A 24572-nucleotide genomic window follows, 5' to 3' on the forward strand; every position below is an offset into this window, starting at 1 on the left:
GCCGAGCCGAATCGAATGATATACAGGCGTTGGGGATCCAGGGGTCTGGAAAAACTTCCAAAAATTACCGAACTGGAAGAGCCGAACCCGGGTGAGAGTCCTACCGGCCTTAATTACTTCGTAACGATGAACCTGAAGCGTAAATGAAGTGTCCACAGCAACAAAATGGGCGAGTCCGAGTCGGGGCTAGGCTTTTTGAGCGAAGCCTAAAAATCGAGTCCAAGCAAGTGGGACTGCTCGAAGTTGCAGGTACATGTCGCCGCCAGCGGTACCGGCGTAGGCATCGGAAATTGTTTCGCAAACATGGCCAAGTCAACAGGAAAACATGAGCCCAAGGGGCTCGCTGTCGTTTGCCAAAGTTCGCAGCCCATCGAAAAGTCGAACATGCCTTCTTGGACATCCCCGAAGGGGCCTCGGCGAGTCTCTGATTGCACGAACGGGCGTTTGTCGAAGGATTTGGAACGGCATAAAGCTATATAGGGAGAGAGAGGGAGAGAAAGAGAGGTGGACAAACAGCCCCACCCCTGCTGTGTACGTACAGTTGATGCCGAGTTTTTTCGCCACCAGCTCCGCCAGATCCTTGCAGTAGCCCTCGAAGCGCTCGTTCGTCTCGAGCGTCTCGCCCGGTTCCGGCTGCCGCAGCATGATATACGGCTCCTCGATGATGGTGGTGACGATGTAGGTCTTGTTCCGCTCGTAGTGCATGTCCGTCTTCAGCCGGGTGTACTTGGCGACGATCGGGGCCAGGCCGGCCTCGTCGCTCCACTCGGCCACCTTCACCATCGCGCTGTTGACCGTCATCTCGACCACGTGCAGCGTGTAGTTCTGCCGCTTGCCGTCCTCGTTGAAGCGAATGTCGCCGGTTAGGCCGGATATTTCCACCTGTACCGGTCCGGGTGGTCGTAAAATCCCGGTGGACCCAGCGATAAAGCAACCGATGCCGTCGTTATCCGAGAGTGGTGTGCGTGTGTGTGTGTGTGCGCGCGTTTTTTTTTTCATTTGGACCAACGCCAAAAGTCCAATCACGGCAGGAACGGAGATGTTGTAAAATTTGTACCATTTGGCAATGATGAAAGAGAGAAAGCAGGGAGGAGGGAGAGAGAAGAAATACAAAACGATTTTAGCTAACAGCAACCTTCGGGTTCGGGTGCGCCACGCAATGGTGGTAGTATAAATAAAGAGCGGTGGCCATAATAATGCATCATGGTCTCATAAATCCTACCGTGGGCCGATTGGCAAACCCTGGTACGGTCACTGGTCCCAAAATTTCCCGCTCCCCCTTCCTTACCTTGCGCAGGTAGCGTGAAATTTTATCACCGTGCTCCCACGGCGTCACCCAGCCCTTGGAGGTGTTGCAGTCGAGCGTGCGGGTCCCGTTCGCCGGCAGGTTGAACGGCTGGCCCCGGTTGCGCATCGTGTACGCCCGGAACTGGTCCGGCTTTTTGCGCATAATCTTGGAGAACGCCTCCACCAGCACGAACACGGCGTCGTACATCAGGGCCGCCTGGGCCGAGATCAGCTCCTTGCCGGCGCCCTGCGATGTGGTCGGATCTAATCGCTTCCATCCATCAACGAACTCCTTGACGTACTTTTTGCTCGTATCGACGATCCGGAAGCCGGTGATATTGATTGCGCCGTACTCGATAACTTCACTTTCCCAGCGATCATCCATCACCTGCAGGGATGTTGCGAAGGAGGGGAAAGAGGGGAGGGAGGGGGAAGAGATGAAAAACAAACCGTGAGCAGAGTACGTTTGGTACGCGGAAAAGAAAAATGGCTCCAATCCACCTAAAAGGTCGAGCGGTGAATGGTTTTATTTTCATTCGCGGAAGGCATTTGCGAAGCGATTTTCGCTTTTCCGGTACAAAATAATAAATTTCGACTCCTTGCACGCGCGTTGGCCCGGGATGGAAAACTTTTGATCGGCTTGTGGCGTTGGCCGGCAGTGATGCGAAAATTCGAAAGGCGGGTAAAACTTTAATCGTTTGAAGTTGGTTTTGATTTCTTTTGCGGCCGAGCGTTCGCTGCCCGGCCCAGACATCGATACGTGTAATTTTCCGAACAGTTTCGCTTTTAAAATAACCTTCATCCCACGGCCGCCTGCTGAAATCAGTCGTCTGTAAATATTTTTTCCTTCCCAGGCACGTAGAAACTTTTTCTCGTAGAAAGACGGTTGAACTTAGCAACGCCAGCAAATGCGTGTGCAGTTTAAGTAAACCTTGGAGTGGCCGTTTTTCTTCCGATCGCCCTAGAAAAGCGTAACAAGATGTTCGGGGAAGGATGTGTTCTGAAGCTGTCGTGTTCTGGTACCGGCCCGAAGGTAGGTCGGGCTGCTCGGACGCGAGAAGAAGGAGGACGACGACGACGCAACACACCATCGATATCGTAGTTGTGCATGACCGGTTGCCCCTGACAGCTACTAGCGAGCATGTGTTATGTATGGCCAGAGATAATAGATAAAGCAAACTTCGGATGTGACTTGCAAAAAGCGGCACATCAACGGTTTGCGCACGCCAGAGTGGAAGCCCCAGTCGGTCCTCTGGCAGGAGACTCCCGGAGGCCGCATGTCAGAAGCAGGCGAGCAGGGAGAGTGGGCACTCTATTTATGTTAAATCATATCTATTGACTGGTGGTGTTGTACCATGTTTCGCTTCCTGATTCTATTAAACTGAAGACTATCGACCTCCCGCGGGGACTGGCGGAACACATCCCTACATCGAACGTGCCCGGAACGTGAGCAGGAGTGATGCGAGCGGTGAAGCGAGAAGATAGGCGCCCGTTCCATCCGTCCATGTCATGTGAAATACGATACGCTGAATCGAAACCATCCGTATTCGGTAGCGCAAGGGGCGAAGTAAAAGTTCCGGCAAGTATCGTGCCAGTATTCGGCAATCCTATCGAACGTGTTCGATCGATTGGTTTTCCCACACACACATTAGGAATGGGGTGCACCCTGTGTCAAGAACCGCAGCGTCGGAGAGTGCCAGGGTGAAATTTGCCCAAGTCGATCCCACCACCGGTTTGGAAAACACGGCTGGAAATGGGCAGTATAAACGATAAAAAGCGAGCAGCCGTAAAAGATAGATAAGATGGTAAGTGATAGATGGAATAAGCATATAAGATAAACGATACATAATCAACGAGATGGGTCGGCCGGTCGAAGGTCGTTACTAATGGTTGCCATGCTATCCTTTGCTTTCCTATTTTTACACTCTTTTTTGGTTACGTAAAATCAGACATTTCCCTGCATCACCACAAGGGCAGCGATTCAAGGGCGTGAAACGTAACACCGAGGCTGTTAGCATGTATTTTTAGGTGCACCTTTATTTGATACCGGTGCTGTGGGTTTTGAAACGGTGATGCTTATTTTAAATTAACATAGGAATGCGCGAAGAAAATTTCCATTCCATTTATTGCCTGACGAAAATATTGAACATTTTGGTTTTTCTAAGATATGAACCAGTGTAAAATGGTGTGAAGAACAAAAATGACTAGTGAAATGTTTGATATGTATCACTGGTTTAGTCAGCAAACTATTTTAAAACACAAAACGGAACATTAGAGGTGTAAAGTGATTTTTATAAAAAAATAAACATTGTACAAACAACAACAAAAAGTCACCGTAGTATCCCATATGAACTCAAATAGCTTTGGTAAATTAAGAGACGTTCGAAACAGAACAAGTACATTATGGTTGGCTGGGGTAATATGCACCCCTGGAGCAAAACGCACTTTTTCAAATTTCTTATGAAAAAATTGTTTTGGTCGTAAACAAACCCAGCAAAAGTGAACTAGAGTTTGGTAAACCTTTGAGTTTGATAGCTCTAGATCAACATAAACGCGAAATCAAGCAAAACAAAAACATCATCGGATTGGACATGTTTTGATGTCATTTAGCTGACCACTCCGGGAAGGAATGAATAGTGCAAAAATCGTTGTTTTTATACATGGCATACATCGTTCTGTTAATAAGAATCCGAACTTCTAACTGCAAAAATATTTAGAATCTCGATAAGCATAAAGATTTACTCGTATTTTAATTAAAAATGTGTTCAACCATTAACGACGGCATTATGCACCCCGTAGGTCGCAGCAAACTGGATCGGTTTGTAAATAAGCTTAAACGATTTTTTATGATTCAAAACAATGTTGTTGATTGATAAAAATATTGTTTTTTTCTTTAAATTTCATTTGCTTCGGGTCACACAATAGGAATTTTTTTGAACATTTACATTGATCCAAATTATTTGCGGAAGGATGCATTTTGTCACACAGCTTGGTGCGTATTGCCCGTTTGTTGTGGTTCGTATTGTCCCTTTTTAAAGATGGGTTTTACCCCAGCACAGGTGAATTTTACCTCAACCAGATACAGATCTATAAAAAATTGAGCTTTGTAGAAACTGAAAAATTGATGATTGTTTAACAAAAAAAGTAGAAATTCCTCAACAGGCCCGAACCTTAATGAATCAAAAAGAATTTATAAAATCAACAATCGCGAACAAAGTACATTGAACACTCAACAGTTCTCCTTAAGCGGTGCGTATTACCCCAGGAACCTCTACTTTAAAGATCCAAATCCAAACCAAATTCTCTTCTTGGAAACGATTTTTGTATGCGAGCGAAAGTATTTGTTCCAGGAATTATTATGTCTAACAGGCGCTGTTGCGCTCGAATTTATAGTTTGCTAGTCATTCCCCGGGACAGCGCCCGGGTCAACGCTCTAGATTGGATAATTCTCAATTTCATTCACTTTTCCCCACTCTCTCGCCTGTCTGTTTGCATCAAGAATCATTTCTAATTTTCGATGTTGTTTTTCGTTGAAACGCAGAATGTTTCATGGTGTCTCACTTAAAAACTACATTAATGTGATCCTTTTTCCTCCTTTTATCAAATAAAGTTTTCATAGGTAACAAAAGCTTTGACTTGAGTATTATTATAATACTGTGCTCTTTATCGTAATCGTTTTAACTAGTCACAATTAAGTTTACATTAAAAAAGTAGACAAAATTTCGTCGGTGGTCAGTATGAAGTAGTTTTTATTATAAACTTACATCACTTTACTACTTTATCAAAATACTCCGACGGCAAGTAAGGCAACCTTACGGTGCTTGAATTTCAGCCAATCATGTTGGGATGTTTTTCAGTTTTTGTGTGGTCTTCATGCTTCTCCAACCAAATACTTCTCCGTTTAGGCGTTAAGATGTTGGAATGGGTCCTACCTTTAAGAGTTGTTAATGGTTTTCCAATGGTTGTAGTTGAGAGGTATAAGGAGGGTTAGCAGTACTGGGTATATTAATATTCCAACATGCTTCAAAAGAAACATTAAGTACCAGGTTGTTTTTTACCACTCATCACCGTCTAGCTTCAAATAAGCTACAACATCCATGATGATCACGTTGTCGCGATTTTTCGAAGACATGTTTAAAAGAAGCTTCGAGTCGTTTTGTTTGAGTAACTGACCTCGATTGGCACATCTGTATAGCAATGTCTATCTTTTCTAACTTATTCTTAACATTTACAAATGGCCTCTTCTGGCCCAAATGAGGTTGATTCAATGTTTTGTCCACGGCGTATTTAATTTAAATGATACAAACAAGTTGTCAAACTTGTTCTGAATTAACATAAAATGCTACTTTTTGTATTGCTTTCAAAATAAAATTGAGAGCATTTTCCGGTTTAGCATGAAAACCCGTTAAAATTGATCTATTAGTTGTAATGCAAACGTTAAAATAAATTTAAACAGCTCGTTTCAGTTGTGGCAAGTCACATAAACATGCCACAAAGTTATGCGCCACTAGGTGTCTCCATCATCCGTCGTTGTGGTACGAAGGAAATTTCGTTGGACTGTTCGTTGGCCTTCGAGAAATCGGCACAACTGTCGAAACCTTTGAACTTTGCACGACGTTCATGTACGAAAGTGCACTCATCGGGCTCAGCCTCAGGAACCGACTCTTTTTAATGTGGCTCCTGTCTTCCTTCTCTCCGACATTCAATTTGTGAAAGTTGTCGAGCGAAACGGCGCTTCGCACGACTCCGGAAAGAAGGCACAAACGAGGTGCTGTTCGCCGGCGAAGGGATGCTTTTTCCAATACCGTTGCAGTCGCACCGATGTCGCGTGGTCTGCCCTCTGAAGTAAGTGTGCGTCGTAATGAAGCCCGGCCGGGACCGGTGCCGGTTGCCTTATTTGGGTCGCTCCCTCTGCGGTTACCTGCACATACGGTTTCTGTGACGGTAATTTGTTGAACAACCGAAGCCCGTGCCAACGGAAGGCATAATGTTGCCCTTCGAGCCGGCGTGTCGATTGCCCGTACGATTTCTCAGAGGGTGCGGTTTTGTACGTCATTATGAGGCAGGTTTTCCTCGTGTGCTGGGTTTGCAATTTTCTCTCCCCTCCACCCCACGGGCGCCGGATGTGAAGGACGCCAAGCGTAAATGTTATTTCAAGCGACAAAACGAATCCCTTCCCATTCCGCCTCGAACGGCTCGAAGCGTGTGCCGTGGCTTTGGGCCAGTTGTTTTCGGTGTGATATCAAGCGAGCGTACCTTATGCGAGCGGCTTACGGTTTGTATTGGCTGCGGTTGGTGGCGTGTTACGTTTAAAGCAATTAGCAAGATTCCTGCGGCGTTCCCTAGGACGCTCGTAGGCGGCTTCCGTCGGCTAAGCATCCTTCCACCTTTCGGTGAACGAACGATCGGCTCACTGCTTGAAAATCGCTCGAAGAAGGACGCGTAGCAGACACGGCTGAGTTCCTGCCCGATGTAAGGAAGCAGTTACTCGAGAGAGGAATGACGGATGGATTGCAATGGTTGCTTGACCATGGACACAGGACCCGCCTCTCATTATGTCACAGAACAAACGAACCGATACAATCGACCGGAATGGTGGAAAGCGGCTTCACCGAAGAGGAAAGCTCGCTTCTTGCCAGGTTAGACCGGGTAGCGCGACGTAGAGAGGAAGAGAAAAGGAAACCTTTGATTATTCGCTCGAAACATTCCCAACGATTGAGCGAAACACAGCCCAGCCATTGGGATTCGAGTTTCGACATTCGTTCGTTTGTCGAACACACACGCAACATATAGCAGCCCAGCATAACCCGCCGTGTACCATCAGTGTAGCATGTGACGCGAGGGAATTTGGAGCGACCGGATGTAGCAGGTGTGGTTTGTTTGCGAATCTTGCTGCGGTTAACCGACTTGTGGCTATGTTTTTGGCTTCAGGAAGCCGGATGAGGAACGTGAAGTATTCAGGGCCGAGCGTAACACAACGCGGTGGACGCTGATGCCAGTGTCCTTGACGTTCACGATGATCACGATGATCGAGTGATGGATGGGAAAAGCGAAACGTTTGCATTGGTTCGGTCGTAGGATCACCGGACCGATTGTTTCTGGTGAAACCTAACCCTGCCATCAACAAGCGATGGTCACAAACATGACCACCATTGAATGAGCATGTTGACATTTATGTAACCGCATTGTACTGGGAATCCAACGCGAATGAGATGGGTCATTGAAGTAGATCATAATTTAAAGACTTCACATCGTCCAACTATTTGTATTAGTGAATTCGAACTAACCTCATACTAAAATATAGGAATTCATAAAAAATCTCGCATACCAATGCAAGCTGCGCTAAGTGAAACTTATATTCATCTTTTCGTAAAAAAATATTGACCACTTACTTGCCAAGTGTACGAGTGAGGTATCTTATTACGAGTGACGTATCTATTCTCTCCTTGAAAGAAAGCATCGAACGACCGAACGGTTTGTGTTATTAAAAAAATTAAATAAACGGATGTTCTCCTGACCACAAAGCGTAGCTGTTTCCCCTGAATTCTTGCCTTTAGCTCGTGGCTAAACATTTGCCCATGCTGGTCAGTTTACCAAGAAGCTTTGCAAGGACGTCGAGAAACCGGATACAGCAGCCGGGCTCACACAATATCAACCACAGAAAGAGCAATTTCCTTCTAAGCAAATGGAATGCAAATAGGAATTTTCAGCTGAATAAAATTCAATTTGTTTCACGTCCTTACGGGCTCGTTCCGCATGACGGAACTGCCTACGTACCGTTTTACATTACCCTTATCGCTCTCCCGACGGATCATGCAGAGCGATCATCGCATCAGCATGGATCCAGCAGCTGACCCTAGTTGCACCTTAAATTCACAATTTGTGATACGTCCACCGTCGTCGTGAGCGTTGTGCTTGAGAACTCCCGGTTAGAGCCCTCAAAACCATCGGTTGTTATATTTACCTTGGAGGATGGGTTTTCCGTTTACGTGTGTGTTTTGTGGTATTTATGTGCCATGGTAGAATTAATCGCATGAGGTTTTACTTCTTCCAGATGCTTTTGATCATCCGATATCTTAAAACATTGAAATCTAACTTCCATACAACAATATTTCGTTTGTCTGGGTGTTTATATATCAGACCCCTAGTGAAATTCAGCTATTAAGCTTTAATATGGTTTGATTCCTCGGCCTAAACTTTTTACCGAAAGAATTTCTTTGAGGAGAAAAAAAGGAGTCATAGAAACTTTCTATGACCTAGTACTGGTGGTTATGGTACTTTGGTTATTGGAGGTTGGACATTCGTCATACTAGGGGGTGGTCAGCATTAAATCAAACTAATTTCTGCAAATGTGAAAATAACAGTATTTACTTGAACCAACTTGTGGGCTTAAAGAAGAAGAAAACTATCAAAAGGGTTTAAGGATTACGGAAGTAAATAGATTAACAAAAGAAATCTCTTGCACATGATCAAACATAAAAATCATCTTCATCATTTTTTACTCAGATTTGACTTAACCTATTTCAACCTTTTCCAAGAAAATACATGTTCAATAAGCTCTTCGGGAATTATGGACGATTTCGCATGAAAAAAGCACGTAAACAGCGTGATTGTATTCAATAGAATGGCAGTAAAATGTCTGTTTTGTTATAATAAAGGGTGTCCCAGAAAGTATAAGCACGATTTCAAAATTAGGTAAAAAATAAAACCTGTTCCAGAAACTGAGATTTTGTTTCATAAATTGTGTTTGGGTTCTGTTCTGGACTATTTGCGAAAGATAAAAATTTTAAAAATTTAATCGTATTCTAATGACCGCACTTTTGATCTGTCGCCTCCGATATGGCTCAGCACATACTTGTCGTGAACGGTTTTCGACACTTTTGAACGGTTTTACACTTTTTTTGAAAACTGTTGATGTTTTCCGTAGCTTTAACATGTTTTCTCAAGTGTGCCTTCGTTAGCGCCCAAAATATCTCAATTGGTCTGGTCTTGGTCGACTCTTCGTCGAACTGATGCATGAGGGTTGACCACACAGCAGCTTGTCGTACAGTTTCCGGGCCCGATGTTTAATGCATGCAGCCTAATTTGCAGTCCGTTTCGATTTCTTTTGGATTTTGTACGATTTTAAATTCAATCTTACCTTGTCTCATTGGACGTTACTTTTTAACGTACCCATTTGTTGAGCCACATCGCGAATGGAACTTTCCTATTTTTGCTTGATTGCTTTTGTTCTTTCCCGGTTCAACTGTTGGTCGATAGGACCAGGTTTTTGACCACTTTTAAGCGTATCCTCGAAGCTGGACTCCTCCTGAAACTTTTGGATGGCGGTTCGTACGGCTCCGATACTCACACCTACTGATTTCGCCAATTTCCTTAGCGAAATGTAAGGAGTCGAACACCATTTGTGCAGAACGCTTTTGCGCTTTTTGACGGAAATGCCTCGCATTTTAACAGAAACGGTTGAAAAAATAGTTTGGATGCACTATCTAGTAGGTTTGAATGTAAACAATCAAACACCCGAAGAATCAACTGTTTGGCGTCATCCGTTTTCCAGAAACGTAATTTAGAAATCGTGCTTATACTTTCTGGGACACCCTTTAAACATTCATAAGCATCTTAGAGATAAAAAAGTTTCGTAGTTTATGTTTTTTGGTCCTTAACTTAAAGCTTCTTTGGGCTCTTTGAACCGTTAAACCGCCTCTGTATGCTCCTTATAACAATAAAAGTATCATTAACATTGGCGTTCAAACTGTTTTGTTGTAAGTGTTAATCATGAGTATGAAGGATGTTGCGTATATTCTTCAAATATTTTTATATCTGCTTTGGATCAGTAAAAAAAAAATCGTCTTAAATTTCAGGGCTATAACTAATTCCAACCCCTCGGTTTGAAACGGATTGGAAACATGTATGTTATTTTTTTCAATTCTGTTCCAGGGCGGTTTATTTCTCTGCTCATAAAAGGCTTACAAGGCTCAGGCAACTAATCCTACTCAAACTGAGTATGCCTGAAAAGTAATTTGTTAATGAACCAACGAGCTTTCATTTCTCTTTTCTCCTATCAACGGTTTGGGCCTTTCTACTAATGTACCATCAGACATATTCTGACGGCAACCGTCGGCGGTCCATCCATGCTGGTACGGGTAGGCATTATATTTCATTTTGTGGTTTAAAGTAGAGCTGTTTTAAATCCCACAGTATCTGCTAAGAACATCGTTGAGCCACGCCGACTGCAGGGTTGACCGCCTCCGACGTGATGAGAGCATCGGTGGCGTGTTATGACGAGAATGGTGTAATAAAATAGTTGCCGTACGTGGGAAATGCTGAACAACGTGGGTAAACATGATCCGAACAGAAATCACTGGGCCAAGTGTGGGCTTCATGGTGTATCCAGCGTACGCCAGTGTTACATCCACCGTACAGAGAAGCGCATACATTCTTTCCTGCAGCTTAATCGACCCTTCGTGTGCGGATATGTTGACATACGGTGACCGAGCGAATAATCCAGGAATGCTCGTAACGCCCGCTACGTCCTGGAATCCAACCCAAGATACTCTTACGTCCTTTCTAGCTGACATTTGAGGACTGACTATCTCGGCTGATACTATCCACATGCCGAGCGTTCCCTTCGTTAATGTTTATTTCATGAAGCCCCAACCTTCACCTCCTTAAAGTTGCTCATCGCACGCCAGTTCGACGCTGTGTTTGCGCTTCTTCTTAGGTACTCGTGACCATCCCTGAGGGGAAGAATACGGGAAACCATAAATAAGTTTCCACTGGATGAATCTTCCACCATATACACACACACGGACACAGAAACGCCCGAAGAGGGTTTGTTTCCCGGGGCCGGAAGTCCTTCTCCTAAATTATGATACGCTCTAATTGAAATATTAAATATAAACCAAGCCATGCCCCCTGCTTTCGTCCCCCTACACAACGGCGATCCGGTATCAGCTAGTCAGGTTGCTTCCCTACAAACCCTTCGTTACGCCACGAGTGCATTACTTTATTTTTAATGAGTTGAAATGAAGGGCAGAGGCTAGCACGGTCGGATAGTATTATTGCCAGTCTCTGTCGACCGTTGTGCCTTCCAGATGATCGATCCGGTTTAACGAGCGGTGTAATATGTACTTTCTTACCCTAGGTCCAACCAGCTAGCTAGCTCGCCTAGCAACCCCTTTGGCCGGTTCTGCATTACGTTAATTGCGGAACGGGTTTGAAACGTTCCTCCCGGGCAGGATGACATACCCGCTTGCCTCCGGAGTGGAGGTGTTATCGTCTTTCCGGTCCTCTTCTGTTTCGGCTCTGTTTGCATTTCGGTAGCACCTTTCACCAAACATATTTCCACAAGTTTATGCTTATTTAATACCTGTCAAAACATGGCCCCAGCTCAACCCCGGGAGACCCATTGAAGAGTGTCGGTGAAATTTCCCGAATAAATCATGCCGAAAGTGTGCCGTGGCGGAGGCTTAAGCCAGTTTTACGTGAAATCAGCACCTTGAACAATGGTAATTACTGCTGGATGGAGTTTCCCATTAATCTTCCCCTGCGCCAAACTTCCCCCCTCCGGCCGGCACCAGGGCTCCACGGACGGAAAGCTGTACCGTCTGGCGTCGGTGCGTTTTCGCTTCAGCACAAAATTGCTTAATGCTGTGGTAATAACAAACGCAACTGAACTGTACCACCTGGACCGATGGTACCGGCGACGACGTACACGGTGTTGGTGCGCATCCTGGCACTTGCCGTTAACTACCGAGCGGTGCAAAAGTTCCGCCCATAATGTCACCCATCTATCCATCGGTTAAAATGTGTTTCGTCACACGCCTCGTGCAATATAGCCTGGTTGGAAAGTTGCACGAGACAACTGTCTTGATGGATGGGACATTGTTGTGCTTGTGGAAAACCGGATAGCGTGTTCTCTGCGTCTCCGTTCGGCGCTGTAATCGGTAAAGTTTCCTCACTTTTAGATCCAGTCGATTTGCATGAACCGCTTGCGTTCGACATTTCGATTGATGACTATCGTCGGTCGATGTGGGTTTTATGGTTCAGCTAATCACAAAAACCGTCTGCCCTTTCAGCGCAGGTGAATACCCGGGTTGCTGAATCGTTGGAGAATTTAAACCCAGAGAGAGTCTTCTGGCGAAATTGGTTCCGTTGCAAGATACCTTTGACGTCCAAGACGTACCTTCGAGGGGAGCAAGATTATTCTCCATCGTAGGTAAGCACGCAGCACCATCAACACCAACACCCTGCGGTAAGCAAGGCACATTACACACGAACCGGTATTCGCTCGAAATAGAAGGTAATTTCATGCAATGTTAAACAGAAGACCACAAGAAGCTGTCTATGGAAGGAGGATGGCTGCGGACCAAATGGAAACCGAAATCTCCGGTACAATCCGGTAGCTTTATTGTGGTAGTAAAGATTTTTCCCTTCCACAGCCATAATAGCGTTGCGGGTGTGAGTGTGTGGAACGTGGATGCGTGCGGGCGAAAGGATGGAAGGAACGGGGGTGTGGATTTTGTTGAAATGTTCCCATCAATGACGTCATCGGGCGTGAAAAGAGCATTAAATTTGATTTTGATAGCTTCCAGGGGATGCATTCGGGAAGTCAGTGCCGGCCGGCAGGGAAGGCACCGCACACCGAAAGTGCTGTCTTCTGGTTCGTGTGTGCCTGTGTGTGGGTGTTTGCATCTAAGTGGCGCCCGGCTTACAGATGATGCCACCGAGATTCAGCCCCACCACCCGGGCTGCTCGGGCTGGTCGCTTAAGTGGCAAAGCATAAAACCTGGGTAGAACTAGTTTTACTGCCAGCGCCAGTACACGATTCCATCCCCCGCACGGGTTGTTTGCTGCGTGTGTATGTGGGTGCCTTCAGTACCCGGGACGAGCTCTCAGATTGGTGTGATTATCTCCCCTTCCAAGTGGTTCACGCTGGCTTTTCCGCCGGCCGAAGCTGAATCCGCTCCAGCTAGCGATTTCTTCAGATGAAGAGATAATGCCAGCCGTAGAAGAAATCCAAAACCTCCGTCCACCGGCGCAACAGAACGCTTTGTGTTGCTGGCATTTGCTATCGGGGGTTGCATTTATCACGACCAACCTTCCAGCACCCTCTCCTTCGGATGGCAACCTATCCTTTTGTGAGGCCAGATCGGTGGAAATTGCTGGAAATGTATCACGGGGTTTACGTTAACTGTAGTCAACGCGATTAATTTAAAATTGCATTCGAGCCGGAAATACAAAAGTGCTTTCACTGGGCTGCACGGTGGATGCTAATTGCTAGGCTCTATAATTAATTCCAAATCCTGTGCTTTCTGACCTGTATGCATTTTCCAGCTGCTGCTGCGCATTGTATGCGAGTCTGGTGTCACTTGCACGGCATTTCGAACTATTTTTCACTCCCAACCGATGGATGGTTCGATCGAATGCTTATATTTTCCTGATCCAACGTTCGGCCCATCGACTGGTGTTTTACTTTCCCCACCCACGGCCGCTACGTGCCCTCGGAAGGGAAATAAAAGGAAAATTCAAGAGGTCGGCGAGAGAAAACGGCACACGAGCAGCAGCGCAACCGTTCTTGATGGAAGCGGGAACGTTGGCACTTACCAGCCCACTCAGCAGATAGTGGTAGGTCCGCTTGCCGAGCGTGATGTCCCGGACGTGGCTGACCACGATGTCCTTGGCGAGCTCGGTGCTGCAGTCCAGGACGATGTGCTTCCGGGACCAGCGGTTCAGTCCCTCGATGGTGCGTAGAAACTCGATCGCGTCGCTCACGTTCGCTATCCGCTTTACCGTTTCGACGTGGAACGTCTCGTTGCCCGGCCGGAGCCCCTGGTAGATCTGTTGCAATCTTAGTAGGCCTGGGGAGAAGAAGGTGGTTGAAAGGAAATTAAAAAAAAAAAAGCAGAACGACAGTGAGAAGTAGTTCAATCAATGCCTCGCAAAGGCTTCTTTCATCCGTGACGCTTGAAAAGAGCGACATCTCGGGCAGAACGAGAAACGAATAAATGAAATGAACAAACCCTCGACAAGTTTGCAAAGAACATCCTTGGTACACTTTTTTCCAACCTTTCGAAGGCATACCATTTCGAGAAGACACGGGAGGTGCATCGGCCGGCAAGGTGATGCTAATTGACAAGTGTAAAGGTAAAAGTGTCCTCTCCATGAAGCCCATTAGGATGCGGATCCGGTGCCTGGGAGTGTTTTCCATGGAAACGATAGCACGAGGCCACCGGTAAGTCTTTCTGGCCTGCATCCAATGTGGGACACCGGTACGCTTTGTACGATGCCTACAGTCGGCCTCAATGGCTCAAGGGTGACAAATGAAAATTGGCATACGTACAGAGAATAAATTATATTGAATTAAAGCCCTGTGAGTCGCCCCAACAGGATAAACCTGGTTACGGGGTGGAAAATGGGATGAAAATAAAAGAAAATAGAAAAAAATCAACTCCGCAATGGAACGGAAATCTTAGGCAAGAAGTGTCCTTTGCCTTTTCCAGGATGGGTTGTTCTGTCTGGCGTTTACCCGCACATCCTTCTCGATCTACCTCTCCCGGTAGTTCTTGGAGCAGGTTTTTGCGAAAACTCTGACAACCGGCTCGTGGGAACAATAGCGAACCCAAATGGCTTAACTCAAGCCGGTATTGTGTTTGGTTGGAAATTTCCTAGGTCGCCAGGTTGGCAGGGAATGTCGTTTTCCCATCGGACAACGAATAAAAGAAAAATTTCCACTACCAACCATTGATATTCCTAGCGATGGTACTTTTGCTTCCGCCACTATCACCGGAGCTATTAAGATGGACGGTGACTAGGAGGGGGGACCGTACCGAAACCCGTTGGTGTGTGATTGTATAGAAAAAGACAAGCAGAGTAAAAATACAGTGCCACCATCACGTGAGCATTGAAGAGGAAGACGTGGGTAAATGTTTTCTCCCAGCAAGAGGAACGAATAGCACCAGAGCGAAAGAAAATGGCGCTGTGGAAAACACATGACACACAAAGCGGAAGAAAACCACTCGCTAGGACTCGGGGTGCAGAATGAAACCGTGTCCGCTGGACTTGGTGGCGCAGATCCCAGCCAAGCGTGCCCTAGGAAAAATTATCTACAACAGTCGGTAAACTTTCGGTCGGCTGCTGAAGCTGCTTGGGGAAACCCAAATTGCGTAGGGAAGCTAGTCCAGGGCTACACGCAGAGGAGGGTTTTTCTCGGTTTTTTAGCTCTGTGGTAATAGACGTGTGAAAACTCTTCGAAGAGAAAGAGAATACAGAAAATGTAAGAGAATGTGAACGAGAGAGTGAGAGACGAAAAAGGAGGAAGATAAATTTTACAAGGTCCGCAGCGCACGTTATGAAAGAATTTTCAGGGTTTCTGCCAGACGTAGGTAATGCAAGAGTTTTTTTTACCAAACCGATGGAAACGGTGCCCTGAATCGCGAACGAGCTCCAAATGGAAGTAGCACAAACTTCCCTACGTATTAGAACAAAATAAAGTAAATTAAATTAAATTGAGTTAAAAGTTGCTCGACACGCAACCGAAGGGTTGCGGGACGGCTCGGCAGTATCACAATCGTTACGAGTTGTAGCCAAAGCGAACATGAAAAAACAGAGAAAACCCAACATGACCAGGGTAAAGGTGAAAATGGATGAACATTTTGTTGCCTTCAAATAGAACGTACCAGTGTTGGAATCAAAGTGAAAAAGTCAAGTTTGTATTTACACAAAACAAAGCATGTTTTCCAGAAACATAAATTAGAAATTATAAATTATTCAAATTTAACACTGCAATTACATAACCGAGTCTAATTTTTTCAAAGTTTTTTAGTGAACAAACACAAAAAGGACAAACACATTCTAATATCGAATATATCTTGTTCGTAGCAAATTTTGATTTGGTTTAATCATGCAGGTAAAATCTCATAACGGACGTGAATCGCGTTTTTAATTTCAGTGGATATTAATGTCTCGAATAAAGTTGACAAAAACTACTAAAATATATGACAAATGTTGCTCAGTTTGATTTCTATTCCAATGGACAATAACAAATAAAATACAAGACAAATATAAAAAAATACGCAGACAAACATCTCAAGTAATGTTAAGCCGTGTATATCTCCAATAACGTTAAGCCAAAAGGGCAAACGAAAAAAATCACACTTTTACAATTTACGTTGAATGTTCGATTTTGGAAAAATGTTAAGTCTGCTAGCGAGAAAAGTTCATTAATAATATTGAAGGGTCATTATTTTCTTGACATGGGTTTAAAGACAAAACATAGTAATACCCGCTTAAGAAAAGTTTGAGCTCTGGTTAGAAGTTAATACTTAAAAAATTAAATAATTAAAAAGGAAAACGCGTCGATTTGGGGAACGCGGCATTTCTCCCGCTTCCAACGTCCCCGAACCGAACCCTTTCATCGGGTTAGTAATTAAGATGAAATTGATTGAATCGAGAAACGATGGGACGCGTTCGCGGAAAGGCGACCCATCAAACGTAATAGCGCAAACGAGCCCCCAACCCGGGCCTGTTTGCCGAAGTTTCTACCAAGTGTTTTGTACCCGAGTGGGTTTTACATTTACGCCTGTAATTTTGTTCAAAGATTTTGGGGGGTTCTTCGGTCCAGGGGATATTATTTGAAGAATTTGTGTTGGTATTCTTTTCTCCAGCAAAGAGAAAAGGTCGAATGATTTATGAGTTTCATCGGCATTGCACCGTTCGGATGTATTGAATTTTCAAAATTCTTTTGTAATTCAAAACCAGGCCACTTGAATGTTTCGGAGAGGCTTTAAACATGCTCAGCTGAACAATCGATTGGTTTCGATCGAGGTTTTTCAATCTGTGTATTTATTATATCAGTTGTAGAGATGGTTAAAACTATTCCGGAATTGTTAAAATAACGTATCAATCGAATTGAATGTGTTTTTTAGTTACTGGAGTTGTAACTTTTTTTAACTAACTTCACTTTGTGTAATGCCAATTTAGATTCGCTCAAAGGACGTTCAAAACTCTTTCTTCAAACTAGCTAAGCTTGAAATCCGATTGGTAGGAGAACAAGCACGCTGAATCCGTCCTACAACAGATTCGATACTGGAACATGTACTCTTCAAACTCATAGCTCCAATCTCCACTGATGCACATTAGAAAAGGCGTCTATGAGCCATAGGGAACTGCAATCTGAATTGCTATATTCAACTGTTAGCATCCTTGGGGGTGGTTGAAGCTTAACGCGTGCAAACAGAATCGCCAACTTTTCGGACAACGGCGATTTCAACAAACGGTTCCTAGCGGAAAAAGAGATCTCTGAAAGTCGTACCGCCTACACTTGCCCTGAACGGACAATTGGAAAACGTTAAGTGGGAAACGAACGGTAGCACTGGGCGTTACCCCAGCATTTGCACCGAACGCAAGTATTTTGCGAACATCTAAAGCTCAACGTTACTTTGGTGCGGTTTTTGCGTTGCCTAATCCGGCTTTTTCAGCTTTAGCGCTTCGTTTAACACCTCAACGTGAGCGTTCGGGGGAACGCGGTCCCTCCCTGTTTCGTGCGGTAAGAGTTTTCCGGAAGCATGGAAGGAAGCGCTCGGCGGAGGTACGCCGGGTCGGAACGAAAAAGACACTCGAATGGATGTCCGGGCAACGGTCTTCAACACCAAGCACTCTTCATTCGTCCTATCACGCGGTGTCTCGGGGATTGGTATGTGAGCGGAAATAGGAAAAGAACGAAACGGAACTGGACAAACTTTTCCATCCCCCTTGGCAACTTTTCATCCCCATCGCCCGGAGTAACGGACGGCTTAGCCGCACGGTGGCGGAACACGGAGGCATTGTTGGGGCGATGAGGGCGTGAGGAGATAATTCGAGGAGAAGAATTGTGGGATTTGGGTCAGGGAAAATAACGGCTGAATGCCGGGAAAAGAGCTTATTTATTTGCTCGGACGACACTCTCATACTAATTACATCATGCGAGAAAATACCACAAAGGACGACATACGGGCGACACCATCGTCGGCTGCCGGCGCTGGTCAACAGCGTCGTTGAGGTGTTACTGGGTGGAGGTTGCGTGAGTGTGAGACTTATTCCGTTAGGCTGGTGTGAAAAGTTGTCGGGCTTCTCCGACGCACCCTTCTACCGGATGAAGAACGAGTGGTTGAACATTCCAGCATCAAGCGGATCCTGTCTCGGTTATCGCTGGAAAGTGTCATCCTTGCAGAACCTGCCTCATGGGTTTTCGCTGGAAACTCCTAGCGATGCCTTTCGTTTAGTAGCATTTTAGCAATCGGAATGCACTTGATAGCTTTCGTACCTCTGTGTAAAGCACCCGAGCCCAAAACACTCACATACACAAACACACACACACACACACACACACACACACACACAGTCACAGAAAGCGCACGGTTGGTCTTGCTTGGAGCTGCTTTATCTCGATACGTTGTCATGCATAAAACAGGGAAATGATGTACGGGGACCCCGGGAGGCCAGGCCGTCGGGGATATATGTATGTTGCAGACCGAAAGTTTCTATTCTGGCGTGGCCAGAACAGCATCGCCAGCGGTAGTAGGAGCATGCTATAGTATTTTCTCTTGGTCAGCAGGGCACGGGAATAGCAGAAATGCCTCACAATGCGAAAGAACCGACTCGAGCAGTGAAGGCTGGGTGGGGAAAGGAGATGCACAGGATTCATGTTTAGGATCTCGAAAACGGTTCCTAATACCCATGGCCGGTGGACTCGATGGTGGTGGCGGACGTACGTGCCCTCACGGTACGTTCCTATACATTGTTGCGGTAGCAATATTCTGAAGCATATTGTTCCGTATGCATGTTGCCCGAGGAAACATTAGGTATTTACGTTCCATCTTAATGCTTTCGAGATACCCACACTTCTGGGGAGGGGTCGGTTTAGAGGGCAGGTGAATGGTGAGGGCACCGCCCGTAAATCAAAACAGCTGTATTATTATCGTCCGGATTTTTGAGCTGCAGATTACGTGGTACGGTATTACTTTCAAGCGCCGTGAATATCGTGTTGGCAACATTATTGAGCTACATGTGCCCTCTAGTCATTCTTTCGAGCAGGATCTTTACAATTATGTTGTATATAATTGTCACTTTTGTTCCAATAACTATAACATTAGTTCTGATTGTTGTCTTATAACATGCTTGGTTTATGCGTTATACCCTTAGCGGCGTTTGTACAAATCCCAACCAAGTAGCGTGATACAATATGTTCCCTAAAAAATGCGAAAATGTTCCATACTCATTTTTGGGTAGCTCTAAACGTTATTTTTACCGTGAATATTTTTACCGTAATAATTTTGTAGTATACTCTGAGTTAATGTTAATCAAAAGAGTAGTTGAGAAAAATGTACGTTAAGGAGATTGTTATTAATTTTAAAAACATGTTGCTCGCCCAAAAGTGCGTAAAACAAATTTCACCGATTGCGAGATGCCACCTGACTACCGTTTACTGTATCCAACGATCGCTCCTTGATGGACCACATCCGCGGAAGCCAGGAAGTGGCTATCCACGGACCACTCGCTCGCCGAAGGTCATCAGATCAATGAGAGGTTAAGTGAGGCAAAATCGTAGTAGATCGATCCGGAAATTTGCTAATCAGTTAATCAAACATGACTTGAAATGTTCGTCCAGAGTCAGAGTAAAGCGTCACCTTGTAACAGACCGAATCGAACAACTACGGCTGGAGTTTTCGTAACATTTGGTTTCAACGTTAAAATAAAAGAATACCGTCTTCGTATTCTCTGATGAAAAAGTGTTCATCGTCGATCCCGTATCTAACACACGTACAGACAAGTTTATATCGCCGAATAAGATTGAGGATGTTCCAGAGAACCTGAAAATCAAGTTTACAACCAAAGATTCGGCCGGAGTCATATCGTTTAGGGCAGTTGCGGCCAATAGCTTAAAAATGGCTCCAGCATTAATCAAAGCTGGACTAAAATTTAATACCGAGCTTAGTATGAATATTTTGAAGTACTATTCTACCATGAGTGAAAGCCATTTCACAAAAACACGTAATTTTCCAATACGACGGAGCACCGTGACGTATCTCAAAAAGGACTCAAGCGTGGCTGAAGAAATATATGGAATTTTAGGCAATTACATTTGACCTCTCACCAGTCCGGACTTGAATCCTTTGGTGGTGGCATGTTCAGGTTAAGGCCTGTGAATATTCTATTCCCAATGTTGGACAACTGATAGTTTCAATTGCCAAGGCATGGATCTCGAAAACTGACTCAAACATTGAGATGGTATGCTCTCGATTCTGTCCCCCCTGGAGGGGCTAATCGAGAAAAATGGTAGACCTATTGAGTAATGTAATCGTCAAAGGCTTAAAAAACGGTTCCCTAACAATTTTTTTTTTATCATGTTGTATGATAAAACAGGTATTTTCCGATTTTCGCATTTTTTTTTGTTATGGGACATACTGTATTTTATGTAAATATGACTTTCAAAGCACGAACATTTAAAGACCTGGTTATTTTTAGGATCAAAATGATGTTCCTCGTTGCATGAAAGATGATTTAAAAATTTACATTTTATGCTTCTAATAAACACCCTCCGAATTCCGTCAAATCGCCAACCACAATTTTAAAAGTTATTCATGTTTCGATAGAAATCAAACACAACCAACGCAATATGGAATAAATGTTCGGGAAATTAGTAATAACAGCGCAGTGCGTGTTGTTTCTGTTATAAAAATAATTAATTGACAACGACTTCCGCTAAAATATGATGGATGAGGATTACGAAGCAAATCTTCTCCTCCCGACGAAACGTCCCGCATCACGCCAGATTCCCGTACGACGTGGCGCAAACCACCAACACGCCATTGGTGGCGAATTGAGCGGAAAGCGCTTAACGGATTGCTGATGTGAGGTTTGGGCAACGTGGTACCACTGCCAACGCCTCCATGGGTCACCGTCAGTAACCGTCGACGCCCTACGAGCTGGGAGCGGAATCCGTTTTTCTATGCTGCCGATTTGTTGACTTTCTCGTTAAAATGGGGATGGCGAACGAAATGTGATTCGTAATCCCGATAGCCGAATCCTTTAACCGACCGGCCTTTGCCTCAAATCCGCTCGTCCCCCCCCTCGTGTAAACCATATCTGTTTCCCCGCCAGTACGTGCGCCCAATTCTGTTTTTCCCATTTCCATCAACCCAGCATCCCTTGGGGAGGGGGAGGGGCCGTTAGTGGTGTGACTCTTGTGAATGGTTGGAGTTTGCAAAAGAGCTGAGCGAAGAAAAATGTTTTCTTGCCCCGCCGTTTCACATTTTAACGATTTGTTGAAGGAAAACTTTTCGTATCTTCCGCCACAGCAGCATCTTCGGAGCGATGCTAGCGCCCTTCCCAGCACTCAGCCAGAGGAACTTTACTGACCTTTGGTGGCGAACCATGAGACGATGGTCGTGAAAAAGGGAAGCTTATTGCATCTAGAAAATGGGGGATAAAAATACCAAAATGAAATCAACAACCGCCCGCGCCGGCGTCCCAAACTTTTCTCGATCCTTCGAGTATTTTTCACCAGCTCCGATGACTTGATTTGTCTTCCAGTCCGCCAGCGTCCCATATGACGCGTGTAGAACACGAGGGTGCTACTAACGAGAAAATAGAACTTCAGCCCGGTTTGCGAGCGTTTGCGGTTGCCTGCGGGTTGCCCTCGGCGTAACGCTGCCACAGAGTGTGTAAGCTGCACGTTATGAGACACAACTCATGCGTTCCGAAATCGGAACCCAAGGGACCTTTTGTCATGTTTGGGTGCGGATCTGGCGCTGCATTTCGTGTTGATAATGGTGAAGTTGAGAAGTCTTCTTCCACGACAGCGTCTCTTACTGTGAGCACGGTTCGTTAGGCGAACGTTTTCACTCACTATATCGGGGTTTGATTGAACGGTGCCAGGCCAACTCAAAGAGCCCCGTTGTCATATCCTGGTTTGTACCACACACGCCATACTGACACCGGGCGCTTCCTGTGGTAGCGTGAGAAACTTGAGCGCGTTGTGCTTCTGTAAATACTGTCAAATACAAACACGCTCGCACAGCGCCGACTTGGGGCGTCCTCAACCCAACGCCCAAGTTGGACATTAGGTGGACCTTTCTTCTGCTTTCCGGAACGCCTGTCAGTGTTGAAAGTTTTCCGTTGCACTGTTTGTCATAACTAGAGCCACTGGAATAGTTGGACCACTGGTGTCCGGAAAAGTAAACAAGAGACTTTCACAAGAACGCTGAAAGTGCCAACGGAGAGCGCTTCCCGGAGCACACGATGGCGATGTATTTTTGACGAAATCCGAGAACTTTTCTCGGTATTCTTTGCACTGTGTAAAGTCAAACAAATGTCCACGAAGGAGGTATATTGTGTACGGCCACCAAACCCACAAACATTCAAACCACATTTTTTCACTTAAACTGTTTCTTTAACAATGTTCGATATGAAGCTAGGCGCTCATTTGGTAGGGGATTACAGCTCGGCTATGCAATAATAATCGCATATTATTTGTATGACATGAAGTGCAGGTTATGAGATTTTGACCAGCAGTTCATAAACCTTGAAACATTAAACATGTCATGCACGTATGGTAATTTATTTAAAAAAATTCTTCCAATTGTTTGGGCAATTTTAAACTAATATGCAAACAAATGGAAATTTTACCGCATACGCTGCCGGAACTTATTAAATGTAAGATATTTAAGAAATAGAAAGAGTTTCGCAAAGTAGGTGCATTATTTTGAGTGGATGATTTTTCAAACAACGAGATCTCTGAAGAACTGTTGAACGAGTTCTTGAATGAATGTTACATAAATATTCGTTCCAGCAAAATCCATTCCGGTTTGTTTCATGGCATTGTATTTGAAAAAATGGTTCGACCTGCCACCTTAACAAAACCATATGCCATATTATTTTGCCTGAGAGTTTTGTTCCAGGAATAAGGGATTGGTCTCGTTTTAGGTTTATGCCCGAGCACAGTCAGATCCAGATTATCCTTCGCAGAATCGAAGCGTGCATATAAGTGGATAGATTAAATGTTCTAGGGTTGTTTTTCGTTCAAATCCACATAAATTGTTCCAATACGTTTGGTTGTTTGTTATTCCTCAGCATTTTCGAACAGATTTTTACAAATATGAAATGTTATAAGAAAACCAAATTAGGTTTATTTTAACACAATTTTATTTGCGAAACTGAATAAATATTTCCAAAGTACAATGAAAATGTTAATTGTAGTGGACATTTAAAAGCAACATTTTAATGGAATGTTGGATTAAATTGAACTTTATTAAATTATGCTACTTGTTAATTCCAGCTTATTTTATCTTCTTCATCCTATCCCATTGAAACCCTTTTAATAATTACCTCACAAGTGGTGCACAAAGAATGTTCCTTTCCTAATAAATAGCCTTCGGTAGTGTGAGTACATCTGCTCTCAGGCAGAAAAGGGTTCATTTTCTTTCCTGTTTCTCAAGATACATATGAGTACCAACTGGAAGAACTGATTCCGCCTTCAATTGGCTGTGTTGTCTATCATCTGCAAACAAGAAAATCCAGATGCTCTTTTTTCTTTCAAGTCTAGTTTTGCATTCCCGGTTTTCCAACTTGCTCTGCTTCTCGCAACGTGTTTTCCGGGATAGCGACATAGCATGACAACGCCAAGGTTCGAAGTGGAGTATGTGCTTGTTGCTACACGACATTGGCCTGGATTGGATAGTTGATTTGGTTGGTTTGATTACATTGAGTTAGCTCAAATATCCTTTCTCTATGCGATGTATGTTTTGCCCGACGGGTATTGATGCATGTGTGTGTGTGTGTGTGAAAGTTGTGCACTTTACATCAGCAAACAAGTAGAGTTAGAGAATAACAACATTTTGATCGTATTCTCGCCTTGTTGGCGGATGTCTTTTCTCGCTGTTTGGTGGGCTTTATATTTGTACTGCAATGTTATATACTTAGTTGCATTTAGTTTCCGTTAGCCTTAGCAAAATAACTCAACTACAACCTAGTGAAGCATGAGCCAATTTTCCTAACTTTAGGATGGATTATATCGAAGGGCTAGCGCAATCAAACAATGTTAAATACTGGGAAATTTTAAGCCTTTGAATATCAAAACTAAACTCAACCCTTTGGTCGATGCTTCGTAGGGAATCATTTAATTAAATGCTTTCCGAGAAGGAGAAATATAATTATAATTGGAAGATAAGCAACATGTAGGTATATCACCTGCTTGCAATCGTTTTACATCGTTGCGATGTGTGTATTGAAGTGACACTTAGTTGAATTGC

The 24572-nt window shown here is 44.5% G+C and overlaps 1 protein-coding gene across 1 annotated transcript in view; it reads right to left on the reverse strand.

The window, feature by feature from the left end:
* LOC131282030 (glutamate receptor 1-like) overlaps positions 1-24572 on the reverse strand; it is a 69398-nt gene that overhangs the window by 11363 nt on the left and 33463 nt on the right. Inside the window, exons 4-6 of the mRNA XM_058311412.1 lie at positions 13891-14144; positions 1289-1675; positions 540-882 (exon numbers count right to left, since the gene is read on the reverse strand). Coding sequence (XP_058167395.1) covers positions 540-882; positions 1289-1675; positions 13891-14144 — 984 coding nt within the window. The remainder of the gene's footprint in view (positions 1-539; positions 883-1288; positions 1676-13890; positions 14145-24572) is intronic.

This window comes from Anopheles ziemanni, chromosome 2 (genome assembly GCF_943734765.1).
Source record: "Anopheles ziemanni chromosome 2, idAnoZiCoDA_A2_x.2, whole genome shotgun sequence".
Lineage (NCBI taxonomy): Eukaryota > Metazoa > Arthropoda > Insecta > Diptera > Culicidae > Anopheles > Anopheles ziemanni.